The 19,891-nt window shown below is 39.0% G+C and overlaps 1 protein-coding gene and 1 long non-coding RNA gene across 6 annotated transcripts in view; one reads left to right on the top strand and one right to left on the bottom strand.

The window, feature by feature from the left end:
- LOC121523912 (cyclic AMP-responsive element-binding protein 5-like) overlaps positions 1-12,419 on the bottom strand; it is a 33,080-nt gene extending 20,661 nt beyond the window's left edge. For 2 of the 5 annotated variants that reach the window (XM_041808982.1, XM_041808985.1), the window contains exons 1-5: positions 11,728-12,004; positions 8,264-8,330; positions 7,581-7,674; positions 825-934; positions 203-453 (exon numbers count right to left, since the gene is read on the bottom strand). In XM_041808982.1, coding sequence (XP_041664916.1) covers positions 203-453; positions 825-934; positions 7,581-7,674; positions 8,264-8,330; positions 11,728-11,774 — 569 coding nt within the window. In that variant the 5' untranslated portion in view covers positions 11,775-12,004. Of the gene's footprint in view, positions 1-202; positions 454-824; positions 935-7,580; positions 7,675-8,263; positions 8,331-11,727; positions 12,005-12,156 lie in introns of those variants that run through there. The other 3 variants (XM_041808984.1, XM_041808983.1, XM_041808981.1) reach the window with 3 other exon arrangements.
- LOC121523915 overlaps positions 1-15,633 on the top strand; it is a 70,428-nt gene extending 54,795 nt beyond the window's left edge. Inside the window, exon 4 of the long non-coding RNA XR_005993076.1 lies at positions 14,902-15,633. This is a non-coding gene — a long non-coding RNA (uncharacterized LOC121523915). The remainder of the gene's footprint in view (positions 1-14,901) is intronic.
- Positions 15,634-19,891: the final 4,258 nt, after the last annotated feature.

Raw genomic sequence — 19,891 nt, 5'->3', positions numbered from 1 at the left:
ACTTCGGATTTTTTACTCCCAGCTCATTAGTGCAGTGATAAATTATGCTGAGGGAAATGCCAGGCTGAATAAGTTATAATACATCCAAAACAGGATGGGTGAGACGGGGAGAAGGAACAGAAGAAAGAGTGAGAAAGGCAGCCTTTAAAGGAGATGTGAATGTGTGTGAGATGAGAAAGTGTGCAGCCATGATCATACTCACCCTGAGTGTGTGAGGGTAGAAGTAGCCTGGGTGATCACTGATCCAGACTGGGAGCAGGAGAGAGCTTGCTGTGCAGCCAGGCTGCAGCTTGGGCCCATTAGGGGGCCATGAGGCTGGGGATGCTGCAGAGGGTGGGTCTGAGGGTGGTGCAGAGATGGGTGCTGAGGTTGGGGTTGTGGGTGCTGGAGCTGAAGCTGTGGTTTTAGCGGCTGCTGGTTCATACAGGATGACGGCCCATTGTGAGAGAGCGTCTGTGGGGGGGAAGCGGAAGTAAGAATCAGCTGTTATCGGACGGTTTCTGCTTTCAGTCAGTGTGTTTTGTGATCTTTGAGAAGTGTGTGTGTTACATGCATTTGTTAAAGTGTGTGTGTGTGTTTGAGCTCTATCTGTTTAATTTACAGGAGAGAATGTGATCGCCCGGTGTGTCTTTCCTTGCAGCAGGTCAGATATCTGCAGTCGTATAATTAGCTCTGGCTGCTTTCATCTCCCTCACATTCAAGTGTCACTCAAAGCACTAATGTGGCAGACTTCACAGGCAAACAGCAACACAAGTAAGCACTGAATTTCATGATTTCTCTGCTTTTACACCAACCTTATAAAACAACTCTTTTTAGTTTGATACCTGTTTGCACTTCTCCTCTTCTTCCGCTTGAAGAAACTCTTCCTCTATCTCCTTGAACAGCCCCACCTCTTCACAGTTCTGCAGGAATCTTGTTGGCGTTGGAGTTTGATCTGGAAGAATGGCACAGAATTACAAACATAAAAACAGCGACAAGTTAAAAAAAAAGTAGCTCTGAATCCCACAATAGCCTCTTCTGTTTTAGCTTATTTGCTCTCTGAATCAGGTGTCCCCTGAGCTGAATCTCCTCTCAGCAGTTCTCTGTCTCCCTCTGTGATAACATCAGTCTGTCTCTCAGAGCCGTCTAAACACGCAGGGGGTCAAAGGTCAGCTGCGCTCTTTGTTTTGACATGAGATTTCCTGCAGGAGGCGTGACAGGCTGCAGGACAAAAAACACAGATAGAGAGAGAGGGAGAGGCGCAGAGGGAGAGTCTGCAGAGGTTAGGTGTCAGACTGGTGTTTATGTGTAGACAGACAGCTGTTTCTATGGCAACACGTCATATGATTTTGACCATGAGGTTGTATCGTGATGATTCTTTTGGAAACAATGCTTGGTTAGTGATGCTACAAAAGATACTCTCAGCTGTGACAGACAACTTTAAAAATATATGTATAAACGTCAATGCTTGTTCAAGAATAGCTAATAATATTATTTTTCATTTACAGTGCCTAAAAAAGTGTTCAACTCCTTTGGATGTTTTTACCCTTTTATTGATTTTATAAATCAGTTATGTTTGATCTAATTTTACTGGGGTGTTTTTCCCCCCAAAAAATTACAAAAAAGCCCTTTAGAAATGTCAAATGAATAAAAATATGTAATAGTAGGAATAACTGTGGCTGCAATCACAGCATTTAGTGTTTGTGGATAGTTCTCAATCAGGCTTCATCTGCCACATCTGGAAAGGTTTACTCCATTCACCTTATGTCTTTAAACCCTTTCTGTGTAGCTTTCACTGTATGCTTGGACATTGTCTTGCTGGAAAATAAATCCTCTCTCAAGCTGTAGTTCTCTTGCAGACTGAATAAGATTGTCCTCCAGGGTTTTTCTATATTTTCCTGCATTCATTTTACCCTCTATCTTTACGTGCCTTCCAGGGGCAGCTGCTGAGAAATATCCCCACAGCATGATGCTGCCACCAACATCCTTCACAGTGGGGATAATGTGTAACACAGCATCATGTCTGTTGGCCAAAAAGCAAAGTTTTTGTCTCATCAGACCAAAGAACTTTCTTTCATTTGACCACGGAGTCTCTCACACGCCTTTAGGTGAGCTCTAGTCCAGATTTAATGAGTTTTCTTCAACATTGACTTTCTCTTTGCCACTCTCCCATAAAGCTTTGACCAATGTAGAACCTGTACATCTGCTGTTGTATGTAGAGTCTCTTCCATCTCAGCTGCTGAAGCTTGTAACTCCATCAGAGTAGTCATAGGTGTCTTGGTGGTCTTTCTCCTTAGTCTCCTTCTTGCACGGTCACTCAGTTTGTGAGGACTGATCTAGGCAGATTTTCGTATGTGTTAGAGAAGTGTCAGCGCTCAGCGCTGTCCTTTTTAGTAGTTTTATTCAAGGCAGCAAGGTACAATGGACGCATTTCGACTTAGTCTTCCTCAGCATTGTGAAACAATGCACGAAAGAGTGCCATATTCATTCCATTTCTTGATGATGGATTTAACTGAACTCCAGGGGATGTTCACTGCCTTGGAAATGTTTTTGTATCCATCCCCTGGCTTATACTTTACAATAACCTTTTCTCTAAGTTGCTTGGAGTGTTCTTTTGTCTTCATGGTGTAATGGTAGCCAGGAATACTGATTAATCAGTAACTGGACCTTCCAGACACACATGTCTTTATACTTTAATCACTTGAGACACATTCACTGGTCCCAGGTGATCCCCATTTCGTTCATTCAGAGTCTACTGGCACCAACTGACTGGACCTCTATTGAATTAGGTCAGTCACTTTAAAGGGTGTGAATATTTATGCAATCACTTATTTAACATTATATATTTTTAATTTAATTGGCATAGCTTGTAGAAATCTGTTTGACTTTAATAATAAAGTGTTTTTTTCCAAATTATATTTACTCTGATTTAATATATGTATATATAATCATTTAAAGGGTAAAACATCCTAGGCTTTTAATACTTTTTATAGGAACTGTAATATGGAGTTAAGAGCCAAAGCATTCATAATTCCATGTTGCGTGCATTTCTCCGTGGGGTATCTTTGTGGTTTTTGAAGAGCGTTTTCCCTCATTCGATTTTTCTTTTACAGTTACAGAGTGCATCTTCAGTGACATTTAGTATATCATGGGACACAAAATCCCATGAAAATTTGATTCTCTTTGGGATCGCAGCTTTTTTGGACAGAGTGATCCTCTTAAATTTATTTACTGGGAAAACTTAAGCTTTGAAAGAAGAGGAAGATATTTCAACTTGGTCAGAAGTTTTCCAGACTTATGTAACTGTGTCAGAGTTAAAGGGGACATATTATGAAAAAAATCACTTTTTTAGGCTTTTCTAACACAAATATGTGCCCCTGGCCTGTCCACAATCCCCTCAAGTACCAGAAAAATCCATTCCTTCTCCCCCTCTCTTTCTCCACCTCTCAGGAAATGTGTGCTGAAACAAGCTGTTCTCAGATTTTACATCTAGTGACCTCACCAGGGGCCTAAGCACCTAAGCACCAGGTTTGGTTGGCCCTCCCCCACTTGGTGGAAAGGTCCACCCTCCTCTACTGATCCTCTAAGCTACCAGCTGAGATGCCGGATAGCTCAGTGGGTTATCCTGCTGACTACAGTCTGGGAGATTGATGGTTCAAATCCCAGTCTAAAATTCGGGAAAAAAAGTGTCTGAAATATCACAAGTGCTGCATCCATTTCTTGAGAGGGGTGTGGTCAGACAGGAGAGGAGTCAGACAGCTAGTTAGTTTAGTTAGTTTTTAGACATGCAAACATCCAATACTGGAGCGTTTTTTCAGCAATAAACTTCACAGGCATGTTTTGGGGACCTCTGAGGACAATATAAACTTGTCTTAAAAGGGTAAAATATGTCACCTTTAAAAGGAAAATTCAATTTAAAGTCTCATAAACCTGGGTACAAAATATGATCACAGAGTGTTACTGCTCCCCAAAGTGTTACTGCAGCTCCTAAACACTTAACCTTTAAATAACCACCAATAAGGTTGTCACAGAAACTTGAACTTTTATACCATATCCATAAAAATCAAACATTATCATACCTGCTATGGCAATAAAAAAAGAAGTCCTACACACCCAATACTGGATCATTTCTTCACTCTTTTTAAACTTTGTTTCTGTCTCTGGTGCAGTCATATTCACAATCTTTCCTTTTTTTGTCCTTTATTCTTACAGCTGATTTGTAAAAGATATCAATATAGCTACTTGGATCTTTTTAAAGACTATGATGAAATATTGTTTAAAGACCCTCAAAAGCCTCTCCCCATTGCTTGCTTTTGACAAAAGTTGTGAGCAGACTCCTTCAAAATTTCTACTCTACACAAATATATAAGAAATGTTTAATTCATCACATTATTTTGTAGTTTTTAAGCTTCGGCACGCCTGAAGATCACTGTGAGCGAACCATTTATAAATCCTGTGAATCAGAATAATATTGAAGTATCCAAATACTTTTGAAAGCCTTGCTCACCAACACATTTGAAAAAGAAACAAAGCTCAGTTTTCTTGTTTGTTTCTTTTAAATAGATGTTTATCACCATTGCTTGAATCAATTTGATTCTGATTCAGGTCGCAATTCGATTCAGTCTAATTCATTATTGATTCATTAAGGGGCATTTTAGTTACAAACCTATTTTGCTTCAACATAAAAGAGATTCTCAGGGAATAAAAGCTGGAAATAGTACAAAGAACATTCCAGCGAAACACATTATTAAAAATATTGTTTTGCATTGAAAAATTACCCCAAACAAGTACAACTGATTTTATATCCATGTAGCGCAGCTTGCATATGCATATTGTACTGATAATGGGCACCAGATATCCACAATAAAATGACTGGGCAAAAGATTTAAAACTCGAGTCTGAGTCTGAAGGCTTTTAGAGGAGTGTGAAGGTCAGGTTTCAAGCTGCATGAGTGATGTCAGTCAAATGATCAGAAAATGGAGCAATCTCTGGATTATATGAATGGATATCATAAATAAAAAGATAAGGATTGATCTGAATAAGAGAATCGATTTTTTTAACCTAGTTCTAATGTTTTCTATGTTTTGTTTTGTATTGTTTAGCACTTGTATTCAAAAGAACGATCACAAAAAACTGTACAAAAATACAGGTAGTCTGTTTTAATATTCAATTAGTGGATGAATTTATTTTTTTAAGTTGATAATATTCTTTCTGTAGTTTCAACCTGAAGATTTTTAGCTTCATTCTTCCTACTTTTCTTCCTGGCATTCTTTAGTTTAGTAGCCTTAACTTCATATCTTTGCAAAATGGACCTCAGGGGGATTAAGTAAAATGAAAAGTAAAGGGGATAAAGTGAAATGGAAAAAAACATCTCACTAAAGTATTATCCTTGGCCATCCTGTAGTTCTCTATAAGCAATATAATTATTAAAAACTAAAAAGCTAATCTGCAGATTCATATTTTAAAGGTACAAGTGTAAAATTGGGAGTATAAGTGACATGTAAAAGTCAGATTCTAGACTGCATACATACTTGCTCAACCCTCCTATTGGTACAGTCACGGTGGCCTTCAAGGACAAAAAGAATATGCCATCATGACTGACTGAAGTATTTCAGTATTTTTCTCAATAGATTTTTCTGCAATGCAACAGACCTCTCTATTTTTTAATTCTTTTTGATTTACATATTTATACATTCAATAAAACAAAACAATTCATATCCAATGTAAGATCTTCCACTTTGAATTAAAAAGAGCAGAAAAAAGAATAATCTTATAACGTGTGGCCTGTTTTCACAAAAACATTGATCAACAAATCATAAACCTTTCTTATAAAAGAATCTGAAAAAGAACAAACAAGCTGCTGAAATCCTGGTACCAGCTCATACATTAGAATTCAAATCACAAACTCAAGATCATCTCACCATGTCACAAAACAAAAATTACCCTGTTCATCTCCTTATACTAGCTGTAATATTCCTTTTAAACTAAATGTTTGAGTTAGACTGATTCCTTTCACAGACACACAACGTTCCATCAGTTTGGTTCTAAATCTCGTTTTTTAAATAAAGATATCTGTTCCTTTTAAGTAATAGCGGCTTTCTCTTTAGTCAAATTTTTGTTGTATGCATTAATTTCTTATGAGCTTAAACATAATTTGCAGAATCATGCGATCAACTATTTCATGAAATTTCAAGAGTTTTAATTGAATAAATAACGGGTTTGATAGATCCTTCTATTGACTTCCATTGGTAATTCTTGTGGCTCTTCTTTGTTAAATGAAAATTTTTATTAGTAAATGTTTTACAAGCACTAGCCTAACCTTCAACACAGTAGGTCAGATATGGAATAATCAATGAGTAAAATTTAAGGTACAATGCTTTATTACCTAATGTATCCTTTTGTTTGAGTAACAGAGTTATTGTTCTTGATATTTTCAACTTTACAGGGGACATATTAGGCAAAAATCACTTTTTCAGGTTTTTTAACAAAAATCTGTGCTCGCACCTATCTAGAAATTTGTCCAATGAGTAATTCATCTAATATTTTTGGAAATTGAGGCAACAAGGACACTGGCCTATAGTTGGGAAAAAAACATGTTTGTGACCAGTTTTATGAAGTGGTACGACTTTTGCTGTTTTCATCAGATCAGGAAACACTCCTGACCAGAAAGATAAATTACATATTTACGCCAAGAGCTCAATAACAAATTCAATTCATTCTATCTGAGTAGTGGAATTTAAAAAAAAAAAAAAACATGAAGATATCAGAGTCCGTGGAGGACTCTTCATGTTTGCAGTCGAGCCTTAATCAAAGTTTATAAAAAAATAAAATAATCATTCAGATGATTAAAAACAGATGCAAACATAAATATTATAATCCATTTTTACAAAGTTTTTTGCACTTAATGCTACTAAATATGACTCACTTTACCTTTAAATGAAAATAACAGTAAACTGCAGCTCCACAGTTGTTTATTAACAGCATATAGAAGTAAATGGTGGGTATAGAGAACACAATAACAACCTGTGGTTTGCAATCCTGTTCCTTGCTGCACTTTTGCTGCTGCATACTTTTCACAATATCAAAATATCAAAAAAAAAACAAAAAAAAAAACAAGCAGCATATTTCAGTTGTTTTTTGCTGACCACTACATTTTCTCCTGTGTTTTTAAATCAAAGTGGTTCTTAACTCATTATGTCACCAGTAGTTAGGCAGTATATGTGGTATAATATGATACAGTATACTGTGCAGGTTGCAACACGAGCTGCTCTGTTTCCCAGCGCAGACTATCTGAGGGAAGGAAGCCTGTATCAAGCTTATCTGATTTCATACAGTATAACATGAAGTCATCACTTTTTCATGCTGAAAACACTGCAGGACATCAGCACACACTCTCACACACTATAGCATGTTAAAGAGGCAAAAGCTTTTAGTTATGGTTGTTGGTAGACATCTCTCTAAACCGCTAATTTAGGGTAAATATCATCAGGAAATAAGAAAAACCACGCACAAACAATATCGTTTTCAAAAAAAGGAATAAGAGAGAGTAGCTGGCGCCAGATAACGTCATTGGTGTCATGTTTGTTTTTGTCCTCACCCACCTGTAAAAGTTGCGTCTGTCTTGATGGAGGGGAACTTGAGGGTCATCTCATGCTTGTGTCTGTGGATGATCAGGTGCTCCTCTAACTGGAAGCGCTGCAGCACACCGACAGAGTGAGAGAGAAGCATGAGTGGATGTGTGCGGCTGTACGACACGACACATGAGATGAGACGACCGGTTAAATCAGCTGACGTCTTTCAGATTAAACATCACTCCAGATGATAAATACCTGAAAATATACTGACACTGTAATGCTTTTATACTTCTCTTTTTACATAAACAACTTTATTGGGCACTTTTATGTCTTTTTCTTATTCTTATTTTGCTCTTATTTAATGTAGAATTTGTTATTGCACACAATTGTGACACTGTATTCCAAACAGACTGATAAAATAATAAAATATTAAACCTTTTATTATCAGCATGGGAATACATTGTGTCCCCTCTTTTTGGCACCATATAAACCTCACGGCTGTGCAGTTAACCTCATTAAGAACATATTGTTCTGTTGCAGCTTTCCACAATTACAAACTATGGAAAAAACCTTTTAGTCCAATTTGAGCTAATTCTACTTGCATCCTGCAATACGTATCCCCAATAAGCTTGATATTGCCTAATATATTTGATGCATTTTCCCTTAAAGCTGTAATAGTGCTTCACAGGCATATTGTGTATCCAACTGACCTGAGAGCAGCCGGGAGCGCCGCACACATAAGGCCTGTCCTGTTTGTCATTCATGTCATACACAAGCCTGCAAAACACAAGAAGCAAAAGCAGCATTTTTACAACATATAACACATGTGACCTCATTATAGGGAAATCTCAGCTACAGTACAATGACTTCATTTAGCTGGAAGCCTTCAGTTCTCACTTCTGTATTTTTGTTTACACAGACACAGTGCCTTCAGATTAATCACACGCCAAGCTTGCATGATACTCTTACCCCCCTATTATCACGACTTTATTGTTAAATCAGCATGTAATGATGGAGATGCCTTAGAAATGGATGTTTCACCATCAGACACACCATTATCTGGAGGAAAATGATCCCTTTGCGAGCAGGAGAAGTCAGTTTTATTAGTGCATGTCTTATAATACAGCCAGTCTGTCTGTGTTTTCCCTACATATAACTAATAATATTTAAGCATCAGATGGGAATCAAGGTCTTATGTTCTCATGATCTTCACTCTTCCTTTTTATGTAGGCTAATGCTGAGTGGAGTGGAGTCTTTCCACCTATGATTACACTTCCACAGCATCAGTCATGAAAAGAGGCATTAAAAAGAATCATTACAAGGCAAAATATCCCCATAAATGCAGAACAGAGCACAATGATGAACCCAAATGCAGACTTAACCCCTGCCTGACCCTCTTAGCTCTTCAGTGAGGATATTAATGATTGATGGGAGGTAATTAGGACTTTTTTGAAGTGCTCTTGTGTCTGGCCCTTCATTTTCCGCTGAGAGCAAAGGAAGAAGCCTTCAACTCTCCAACCATGCACATTCCTCTCAGCTGACTGTCACCAACAGGACCAATACACTTGTAATCAGAAATTAAAGGTCAATAACCCGACGACAGGGGCGTGCTCAGGAGGTTCGAGGGGCAGGGTTGAAAATAATACAAAGGGCACCAGCGCACAAAAAGTTGTAAGACTGATCTTATAACATTGACATAATATAGAGGAACAGCATGTTATTCCATTTCTCCGCACTTTGTCAAATTTTGTCTTTTTAGTGGGTACCAAAGAGGGTATTGTAGAATAAGTCCACTTAAAGGGCACCAACTACTGCATTTTGTCCAGTTCTTTATCCTTGTAGCGGGTACCAAAGGCAGCATTTTGTCATATTTTGTCTTTTACAAGGCAACAAAGGGGACACAGTCAAATTTTATCCATTTAGAGGGCACTTTGTTGAATTCTGACCATTTACAGGGCACCATAGAGGGGTCTTTGTCAAATTTGGCCTTAGAGGGCACCGTAGAAGGCACTTTGTCAGGTTTTGTCCTTTTAGAGGGCACCAAAAAAGGCACTTAGTTAAGTTTTGTGAACTTGGATGACACCAAAGATGGCCCATTGTTGAATTTTGTTCTTTAAGAGGGCACCAAAGAGGGTGTTTTGTCCAGTTTTGTCCTTGAAGAGAGTGTCAAAGAGGGCATTTTGCCAAATTTTGACTTTTTTAGAGGCCACCAAAGAAGACACTTTGTAGACTCTGTCCACTCAAAGGGCCCCAGAAAAGGGCACCTTATCAAATTTTGTCCATTCAGTGAACCACAAGGGCACTTTGTAGAATTATGTCCACTTGGAGGGCACTATAGAAAGTACTTTTGTCAAATTTGGATCTTTTGGAGAGCACCAGAGGGGGCACTTTGTAGAATTTGTCCACTAAAGGGCACCATTAAGGGCACCTTACCAACAGCTGTCCTTTTAAAGGGCACCAAAGAAGACATTTGGTCCAATTTGGTCATTTCAGATGGCACCAAAGAGGGTATATTGAATAATGTTGTCCTTTTAGAGGGCACTTAAGAGGAATTATGTCCTTTGAGTAGGCACCAACATGGGCATTTTGTCAAATTTTATTCTTTTAAAGGGCACCAAAGAAGGAATTTTAACTAATTTTGTCCTTTGAGCGGGAACCAAAGAGGGCATTTTGTCAAAATTTGCCCAGTTACAGGTCACCAAAGAGCGAATTTTGTCCATTTAAATGGCACCAGAGAGGTACTTTGTTAAACTGTGTCTCCTCAAAAAGTGTCATAGAGGGTTCTCCGGCAAATTTTGTCCATAAAGGGCACCAAAAGACACTTTTTTCCAATTTTATTAATTTTCAGGACACCTTAGAGGGTACTTTGTCAACTTTTTATCAACTAGGCGACTAACAAGCGACTATGTTATATTAAGTCCACTTAGATGGCACCAAAGTGGGCACTATGTAAAGTTCTGTCCACCCAGAGGGCACCAGAGATGCATTTTATCATACTTATCTATCAGAAAGGCATCCAAAAGGACACTTTTATGTCATTTTTCAACATTTTAGGCATCAGAGAGGGTGATCACTACCCTTCCCTCCCCCTCTGAGTCCAGTGCCCTGAAATGCAGTGATCTAGACGGGGTTAAAGGTGAACATGATGGCAATAAGGAGTGCATCTTAGAGTTATTCACAGGTACACAAGACGCCGTCTGAAAGTTTGCGTGAGCGGAAAGCGCTGACAAGACGGTAAAGTGGGTCCTGATGTTATGGGAAAGAGTGAGAGCTAAAGAGAGGAGCAAGGAGAAAGAGAGAGAGGGGGCAAAAGTACATGCTTCCATAAGAAATGGAAAGTATGTGTGTATGTGTGTGTGCGATGGATGGGGAGGGGAGGGGGGTGATATTACGGGGTGATGGAGAGGGGAATGGAAAGGGCAAGTGGCAGTGAGAAAGAGAGAGGAGGATGACACAATGAATTGAAGAGAGAAGGAATGAGGGAGGCGGCACAGGGAGGGCCTACTCCTCCTGACAGGTTTGAACCTGCCACTGCCCCCATTTTCCAACCCCCGCCATGTAGAGGTGACTTCATAGGTGTGTGTCAGCGTGTGTGTGTTTGTGTGTTACAAAACAGAAGAAGAAAACAACCGGCCACACCAACACAAACCCTGCAAGGTTGATTTACACTCCTCAAAATAACTGTAGAAAGACAATGGGTTTCATGATTCAGGTCATGTTATGTATATAAATAACCTGCAGCAATAATATGACATAATGCACTATTTCATTATTTCATAAAAAGATCTAGTTCAGTAAGACCAATAATTTTAATCTTCAGAAGCTTTTGGCTCTAAATCTGCCCCCATTTTTAGTACAAGAGGAGCACACTCAGCACATTTTCAGCAAAACCGTCTGTCATTGGTTACATCAATGCACAATGACGTCACCCTTAATACATAAATCCGACAAGGGAGCAGACAACATGTTGCCAATATAAGACGGATTAAAGTCGAATTTCAGTTGAATAAATAATACATTTGGGACGGCTACCCCCTGTTTCCTCCTCTGTTATTAAAGTAGGTTACACTTCTGACAGCACTGACACAACTTTAAACGCCACCTGAGTTTGTAAAACATTTACAACATCCTTATCTTCGCCTTTAAAAATGAGCAGACGTTAGCTAAAGCTTACCAAAGTTGCCATGTTTGATAAATGAATGGCAACAACTCGGAGCTCATTCAGCTCTCACTCAGCAGCGGTTCTGACCGGCAAACTCCTCCGACAAGCAGGCATTCGGTACCGGTATGCGTCCCAAAAACATGCCGGCATGTGTCCCTCCTTTACTGCTCCGTGAAGCAACCTGTTCAAGTCATAAACAAGCCCGGCACAGCTGTATGGAGAGAGCTGTCACACCCCCAAATAGACGCTCGCGCTCCAGCCGAGTGATGAGACTCTAACCGGGACAGTTAGCCAAAAAGTTCCAACCGTTAACTTTTAAAGTAGCGTTGAAAATGAAAAATAACCCATAAAGGCACATTCAGCAAACAGCGGTGAGACTTAGGAGTACGCTTTCTGTGTGGTTAAAAGTTTTGTGAATGAAAGTAAATCGCGGAGGCTTACCTACAAGTAGAGAGGGACAAGCGGCGCTCCAGAGAGGAACCACGTTGGACTGGAGCGGGATTACAATACGTTCTATTTACAGAAGCATTACATCATCCTCCCGATGACGTCACGTGGGATTCCTGAAGTTCTAAATCATTGCGGTCCCGTACGGAGAGAGGGATTCAGGGGGGCGGGGTTACCGCACCGGCCGGTAGAGGGGGGACGGACCGAGCGGGACAGCAACATGGTGGAGGACCGGGACCGACCGACACAGACACGCCAAGTCAGACACACCGGGAGCAACGTGACGGGACGAGGGGCAGAGCGGTGGGCGGAAGAAACCCACTTTTTCCTCCCTTTCTCTCTCCTTACTTCTGTGTCTGTCTGAAATGGGACGTCCCAGCGTCTGAATCGAGTCTATGCGTCAAATGAGCCAGCCCCAAATGAATGTTTGTCTGGTTTCAAAACTTTCCTTTTAGTTATCATGTAGTTGTATGGATTTTACAATAAAACAGTAACTTTTTAGAAAGTATAGACAGACTTATGGTGAAGAGAATCCGCTGGCACTTCTTCCTACATAGATCTGGGAAAAGGAAGTCAGCCTCAATATAAATGGCCATTATTTTACAATGATAAATCAGACATGTCAACACAAATATAACAAGTGATAAAACCGCAAGGATGATGATGATAATAATAATAATAATAATAATAATAGTATAACAATAATAATAATAATAATAATAATAATGATAATAATAATAATAATTTATTATTATTATTATATGAACAAAATAATGAAAATAAAAATACAAATAAAATATTATTATTATTATTATTTTAAATGATAATAATTCTAATAAAAATAATAATGATAATAATAATTATAATAATTATAGCATTTAAATATTCTTTTTTTTCATACTGGTGAAACTAAAAAAAAAAGTATATCATATTTGCCTGTTTAATTTGAAATTAGCTGCCAATATCAGAAGATGCAACCATTGTTTCAGGTGGTCAAAACTGCAAAAATTGTCACTATATTAGTTATATTAGCTTTAAATAAATAACATTATTTAAAGCTTTTAAAGTATTGATTTTTACTTCTAGTTAGATACCCAAGGTATCTCATAGTTAAGAAAAAATAATTTAAATTTTGCTTAGGTGAGCAGGTAAACTTTCCAAGTCAGGTGGTTCAGTCCCAGTAAAACAGTTAAATTTGATTTTATCATAAAATATGTCTTTTCATGTTGAAAATATATGTATCCACTTTGTAACTAGAAGAAGTGGGCAGGGCTAAAACTCTTTATTATATTATTACTGTAGCTGCCACTTTGTTCAGCAATAAAGTTGAATTTTTTTAAAAAACATCTAAAACTTGAAACATGTTGAACCAGCAAATTGCTCTGCTTCCGTTCTGAGATATTTGGTGACTCAGATGAACAGCCTGTGAGAGTGTCAGTCAGTCTGCAGCTAGACTGTCTTATCAACATTGTGATTTGTGATTGATAATATTATATAATACATAAACTGTATCATTAATTTATTCGCTTGGTTAGCAAGGAAAATGCAGAGAGTAATGATAAACATGCAAATATTAAGTAGCATTAAAAACATGAAGTTTTTACAGTACTGCTTTCCAAAAATAAAGGTTTTTTTCTTTCTTTGAGGATAAAGGTACTTCTACAGAGTGCAGTAGTGACAATGGTGTAAACTTGAAGGCCTTTCTGCAGGCGTTTTTGTAAACCTTTCAATTACTACTTAATAAAAAAAAAAAAATAGAACCCTTTATACACTGTAAGACTGAACAGTTGAAGGTTTTGAAAAAATGAGTTGTGATAAGTAAAAAAAAAATTGAGCTCTATCTTTCAAAGTTAAAAAAACACATTTTTGGTTTTAAGTAAACAGTAATCACTTTGATTTTTTTGTAATTGTACTCAAATTACTCAATGAGTATTACATTTTTACTTAATCAGTTGCCTCTCATATTTTGAGTTCTATTCACTTATTGGGGATTACAATATAAATTATGTATTTTAGCTTATGTCACACCCAGCAGTTGTATTTTCATTACTGAAAAACTTTGATGCTATTGACAAATATTTTGAGTATTTTCAACTTGTTTGGTTTTACATTGAGGATGATATAATTCCACAGCCTGACATCGCAATTGTGGTTAGATTAACTGTGCTGCACTATGTTCCTTTCTAAATTCAAGCAATAATGACTAATTTCTCTAATCTAAACAAAAATACTCACTATCATTGGCTTTGTCAACGTGTAAACTCCTTCTTAGACTAGTATGAGCTTTTTTTCTGTAATGTCCGTGACATGGGCATGCCCATTCAGTTTAACTATTAGGTCAGTGATGCCAGGTGTGTATAGTCATGTCAGAACCTGCATAAAAGCCAGGATGCTGGAAAAGAAAGGAGGCTACAGCATTTAACCTGAATGATGAGTTGTTAACTGGGTAAACCGATTATGGGCCTGGACGATTACCAGGGCAGATGTTGTGCATTTTGCTGATTTTCAGAGTCAGCTTTATATTCAACTGATTGGGCAGAAATTCAATAGTTTCTTTATATCCTCATTAAATGCCCCATGCATAACACTATCTGATTGGATAGATGTCATGAGGAATACATAATTAAACTACAGCCATGGTGACACAGATCATCATTGTCAGTTTTCTGCTGTTTTCCCTGTGCTGTTTCCACGTGTCAACAGAGCTAGCACTAAATTTTTTCTTTTTTTTTTTCCCAGTTACCTCCAAAAATGAATCACAGCCAGACTGAGGAGGTTATTGTTTGCAAGGAAGCTAGCGCTAGCCTCCTCAGCTAACACTAAGGATTCGGGGCATGCCGCAACCTGGGGGCTGGAGGGGTAGAGGAGGTCTGCCAGAGTCAAGCTCGACACGTGTTAATCAGCAGCCAAAGTCAAGCTCAACGGCATCTGTTTTGTCCAGGCCTTTTCATCTCTGGTGACCTCTGGCAGTTTTCAGGGCCTTGGGACATCCACAGCATGACCAGGGGCTCATGGCAACCCTACTTTGCTATGGTACCCTAGGCCTTACTCTACAGATGTAGACTTTGTTTTTTTCCCAACAGATCATTTTCCACAAGGACATCCAGAGCAATTGTGCTGTGTCAGTCCTCCTTCCTGCCTAATGGCCCTCACCATATGTACAAACATGACTGAAAGTTCTGCACAGTACTGTAAGTACTGATATTATTAAAGTACATTTCAAAGGGCTTATTGATACAGCCTTTCAGGGGCCACGGGGCCTGCTTGTGATCATATACTGTGTCTCTTTCTATTAACCTGCATTACCTTGTTCTTGGATTGATGTATTAAATTGAGGGTAACTTAAAGCTCACACCTTTGCCATTAAAGTAGAAACTATTTATTTCCAGTTTGTTTTTTCTCAAGAGGATAAAAAACATGTACTGCAGACAACATGCATCCAGCACCTAGCAAACTTGTCTGAAGTCAGAAAATCACCAATCAATGCACCCAGCAGAATTAATATAAATTATTACATATGTACATATAATGTTTAAAGTAAAATAAAGTATATCAGTACAAGAGAGAAGAAGTTGCTCTTTTAGTTGTTTTTATAAGTGACAGAAGTTGAAGAATTCAAATTTTATTTAATTTTAGCATTGCTTCCCAAAAGAAATCAATCTCCATTGTTCTTATCTACTGGTATGATATCATGAAGTCCAACTGGCCATAAGAACTAAAAGAAGCTGCTCTAATCATCCTCATCTCCCCTGAGCTAAGCCATAGAGTAATAACTCTGCCATGTTTGGTCAGGCTTTCCGCTGTCCAGCCTGGCAGGGGCTGTGAATGGAGGAATATGGTTTGTTGTGGTTGAAGTGCAAAACCAGACCAAACCCATACTGACTCATCATCCACCAATCGCCTCAAGTATGCAAATTCTGGCAGCCATGGCAACAAGTAGAAACAGGAAGTTTTGATGATGTCACTCTGTGTTTTGAGCTCTTGAGGGAAGTTTTGTTTTCACTGAAGAAGGGGGATGTTTTAGAGCACGTGTGCACGCCTGTGAGGAGTGCAGAGTCACACTGAAAAGTATGACGGCAGCCTGGAAATCTGTGCTTGGCTGGAGCCTTGGAGCAGACAGAGTCACTGGGATTACAGCGAGCTCCATAACTCACAGACTCTACCAGCCATTAGCATTTGGCATATTCACCTCAGCATGGCTTTTAACATCAGACAGAACGCTTTAGAGAGCCGGGTGGCACCTTATCTGTAGAAATATGGGCTCTCAAGTCAGCAGTGAAACAAACTCACTGACCTCCATCTGCATGCAGCTTTAAGCTCATTTTAGCTTCATCACACATCAGGATTGGCTGCTATTTTTCAGATTGATGCATACTTCACTTGTTGCCACACTATTTCTGGTGCTAATGTGAAGCTTAAACTGGAAACAGATACTTTAAACAGCATCTGAGTTTACAAGATGCAGTCATCTTATTATGTAATGCAATGGCTGGAATTAAAGTGACATCTAACCTCCCGTATGGAGATCCATGTTAAAGAATAGCCCATATTGGGTGATCTTCAAACCATAGCTTGGAGCTTTGTGTTGGTAATTACACCATTTTAACTCTCTTCCTGCATAGAAAAAAAGTAGCTGATAATGAGAAAAGTCGTGCTAGATTGTAATCGATCCCAAACTGTAACACTGAGCGCCACCCTCAGACCTCAGATCAGATGAAGTCATGCTCCTTATACTCTCCCTTTGTCTCTCCCTTCTTCTCCTGCCTTTCACAACACATGCTACCACTTCTCATTTACGTAATGGTGCGAGGAACTGCGTCACTGTCACAGTTCTGATACACTGTGTGTGTTTATGTTGTGTGTTTCTACATGCTTGTGTGTAAGAGAGAACATCTGTGCTGGGGTGGTGAAGTCATTGAGTTTCTATACTGTACACGTGTGAGGGAGTGTGGACTCACAGTGATGTCATGATGTTTTTGTGACTGTGTTAAGGTCCGCCTTAGTTGTACTTATGAATGGGAATCTATTTTTTTGTTTTTATAGAGATACACTATATGGACAAAAGTATTTGGCTGCCTGACCATTACACCAAAGGGACTACAATTTAAATACATGCACTTTAATATGAGTTGGTTAGAGTGGTACACGTTTTCAGCCCTGGAGTTTCATGGTTCAGACCGGCCCACTTTAGTCAACATTATTTAGAGTTATTTAGTTGTGGATTTAGCATATTTATTATAATACTTGTCATTTGTTATAATACCTGCCCATTCTCATGGTTTGTGCCTGGTAGACAGTCTTCCTCTGATTGAAGCTGAGGTGCTGCCGCTGCTGCTGCACCAGTGCTACACTTACTTCTTGTTTAAAATAGTTACTTTTTGCCAAGAGCTTATTATTGTATGTGTTAGGCTATATAACCCCACGTTACTCACTTAAATGATTCATCAACTTGGATGGGGGTTTGCATGTTATAAGCTGTGTTTTATGTTGCACATTTGGTACTGCTATCTTACCTGAGTCATCTCCACCTGGCATGTTTCCATCAAGGTGCAAACGTGTTTAATTGAAAAAAAAAAGATGTATTTATTTATTTATTTGTCTGTCAGCTTCTGAAATTTTAGTTTTTTTAAATCTCACTTTTTTCACAGCCACTTTTGCTCTTATCTTTCATCCTTTCCTTTACATTGTCCCCTTGACTTTGTTGGGGTGAAGAGAATTTACTGTTTTCAAGGAACCACTGTTATGCTCATGTTTCCAGTCTGACAGACATAGATGGACCTCACAGAGCCAACTAGTTGACTGTTGGACGGAGAGGGATACAGAGATGTCAAGAGATGCAGAAAGAGGAAGAGGTACGGGGATAGTGAGAGTCCATGCCTTGTGACTGCAAACTGTATTATCTTTTAACTGTCACTATACACTCGTGGCCATAAAAGCAGCCTAGCCCACCAGGAATTCTCCTGGTTCTCCAGATTAGCCACCTGACAGCCTCAGCCCTTCTTGAAAGGCTTTCAACAAGATTTTGGATTGTTTCTGTGGGAATTCATGCCCATTCTTGAGAGCATTTATAAAGTCAGGCACTGATGTTGGACAAGAAGGCCTGGTTCGCAATCTCCATCCCAGTTTATCCCAAAGGTTCTCGATTGGGTTGAGGTCAGGGCTCTGTGCAAGCTAGTCAAGTTTTTCCACACTGAACTCATCAAATCATGTCTTTATAGTCCTTGCATTGTGCACTGGGGCACAGCCCTGTTGGAACAGAAAAAGGCCTTCCCCAAACTGTTTCTACAAAGTTAGAAGCAGCATTGTCCAAAATGTCTTGGTAGGCTGGAGCATCAGGTCAGGCAGGTAGTGTTCTCCTGGCATCTGCCAAACCTAAACTTGACCATCAGAGTGCCAGAGAAGCATGATTCATCACTCCACAGTCCAGTGTCCGTGTGCTTTACACCTCTCCATTCGACACTTGGCATTGGACTTGGTGATGTAAGGCTTGCATGCAGCTGCTCAGCCATGGAAACCCATTCCATGAAGCTCCCACCTCTGGTTTTGTGCTTGCATTAATGCCAGTGGAAGCTTGGAACTCTTTGGCTATGGAATCAGCAGAGCGTCAGAGACTTTTACACACCTTTGCTGTCGTTGACCTCACTCTGTGATTTATGTGGTCTTGTGCTTCGTGGCTGAGTTACTGTTGTTCCTTAACACTTCCACTTTCAACCCACAGAATGACCCATTTTGTATCACAAATGTTTGTAAATGAAGACTGCATGGCTCGGTGCTTGATTTTCTACACTTGTGGTAACAGGAACACCAGAATTCATTAATTTACAGTTGTGGCCAAATACTTTTGTCCATAAAGTGTATGTGTGTGTTTCATAAGGTTGGTTGGATAAGGCGGTCAGAAAAAGAGTGAGTGTGTTCCCAGGTTTTAAAGTTGTTTGCTGAAGTCGCTGGTCAGTGGTTTATGACGGGCTGTTTTAACGCTCGATTAACAGGTCCAGCACAGGCCAGCCGGCCCTGGTTAGCCATCTACTGTGATTTAAGGACATTCTCCTCTCTCTCTGGGAGCCAGACCTACACGTACACACAATACAAAGCTCTCTCCTCACCACTGACCCCTAACAGGACAACATTAATCTGCAAACTTTATGGTTGTAATAGATGCTGCTGTCAGTGCTGTGAAGCTGCTTTAGCTTAGATTAATACAGGCACACATGCTCCCATTCATTTGGAGTAATCATAGATGGCTTTGCTATTCACTGAGAACAAGGAACACCTGTTAGATTTCTATAAGCAATAACGGATTTTGATATTTTAGATATTCAGCGTTGGTCTGTTTGGATGCAGTTACCAGTTAAAGCATTGACATGTTTTATAAACATGTCCAGCAAATATGCAATAATGTAATCAAGTCAAGAAAAGTATAAATATTGCATATTTTATAAACACAGGCAAGTCTGAGTGATTTTGTAATGCACTGGAAGGCATTAGAATATACAAATAAGATAAATAAATAAAGAAGCATTCATGCAGAGCATACTTGGAACATTTTTAATGCAGCAAATAATCACCATGATAAATGTAAAAGATGAATGACTGTTAGGATACAATATCTAGCTTACAATCAGTCATGGGACTCTGATGCTGCCCCTCCTGACTTAGTGTGATGTTGTTCTTTGGGAGTTTGATCTTCGTTGTGACCTTTATCCACAAAATGACTGCTAATAACTGCTAT

Source organism: Cheilinus undulatus, linkage group 16, assembly GCF_018320785.1.
Source record: "Cheilinus undulatus linkage group 16, ASM1832078v1, whole genome shotgun sequence".
Classification (NCBI taxonomy): domain Eukaryota; kingdom Metazoa; phylum Chordata; class Actinopteri; order Labriformes; family Labridae; genus Cheilinus; species Cheilinus undulatus.
Note: the sequence above shows the minus strand (reverse complement) of the source record. Positions and strands in the feature narration are given on the sequence as shown.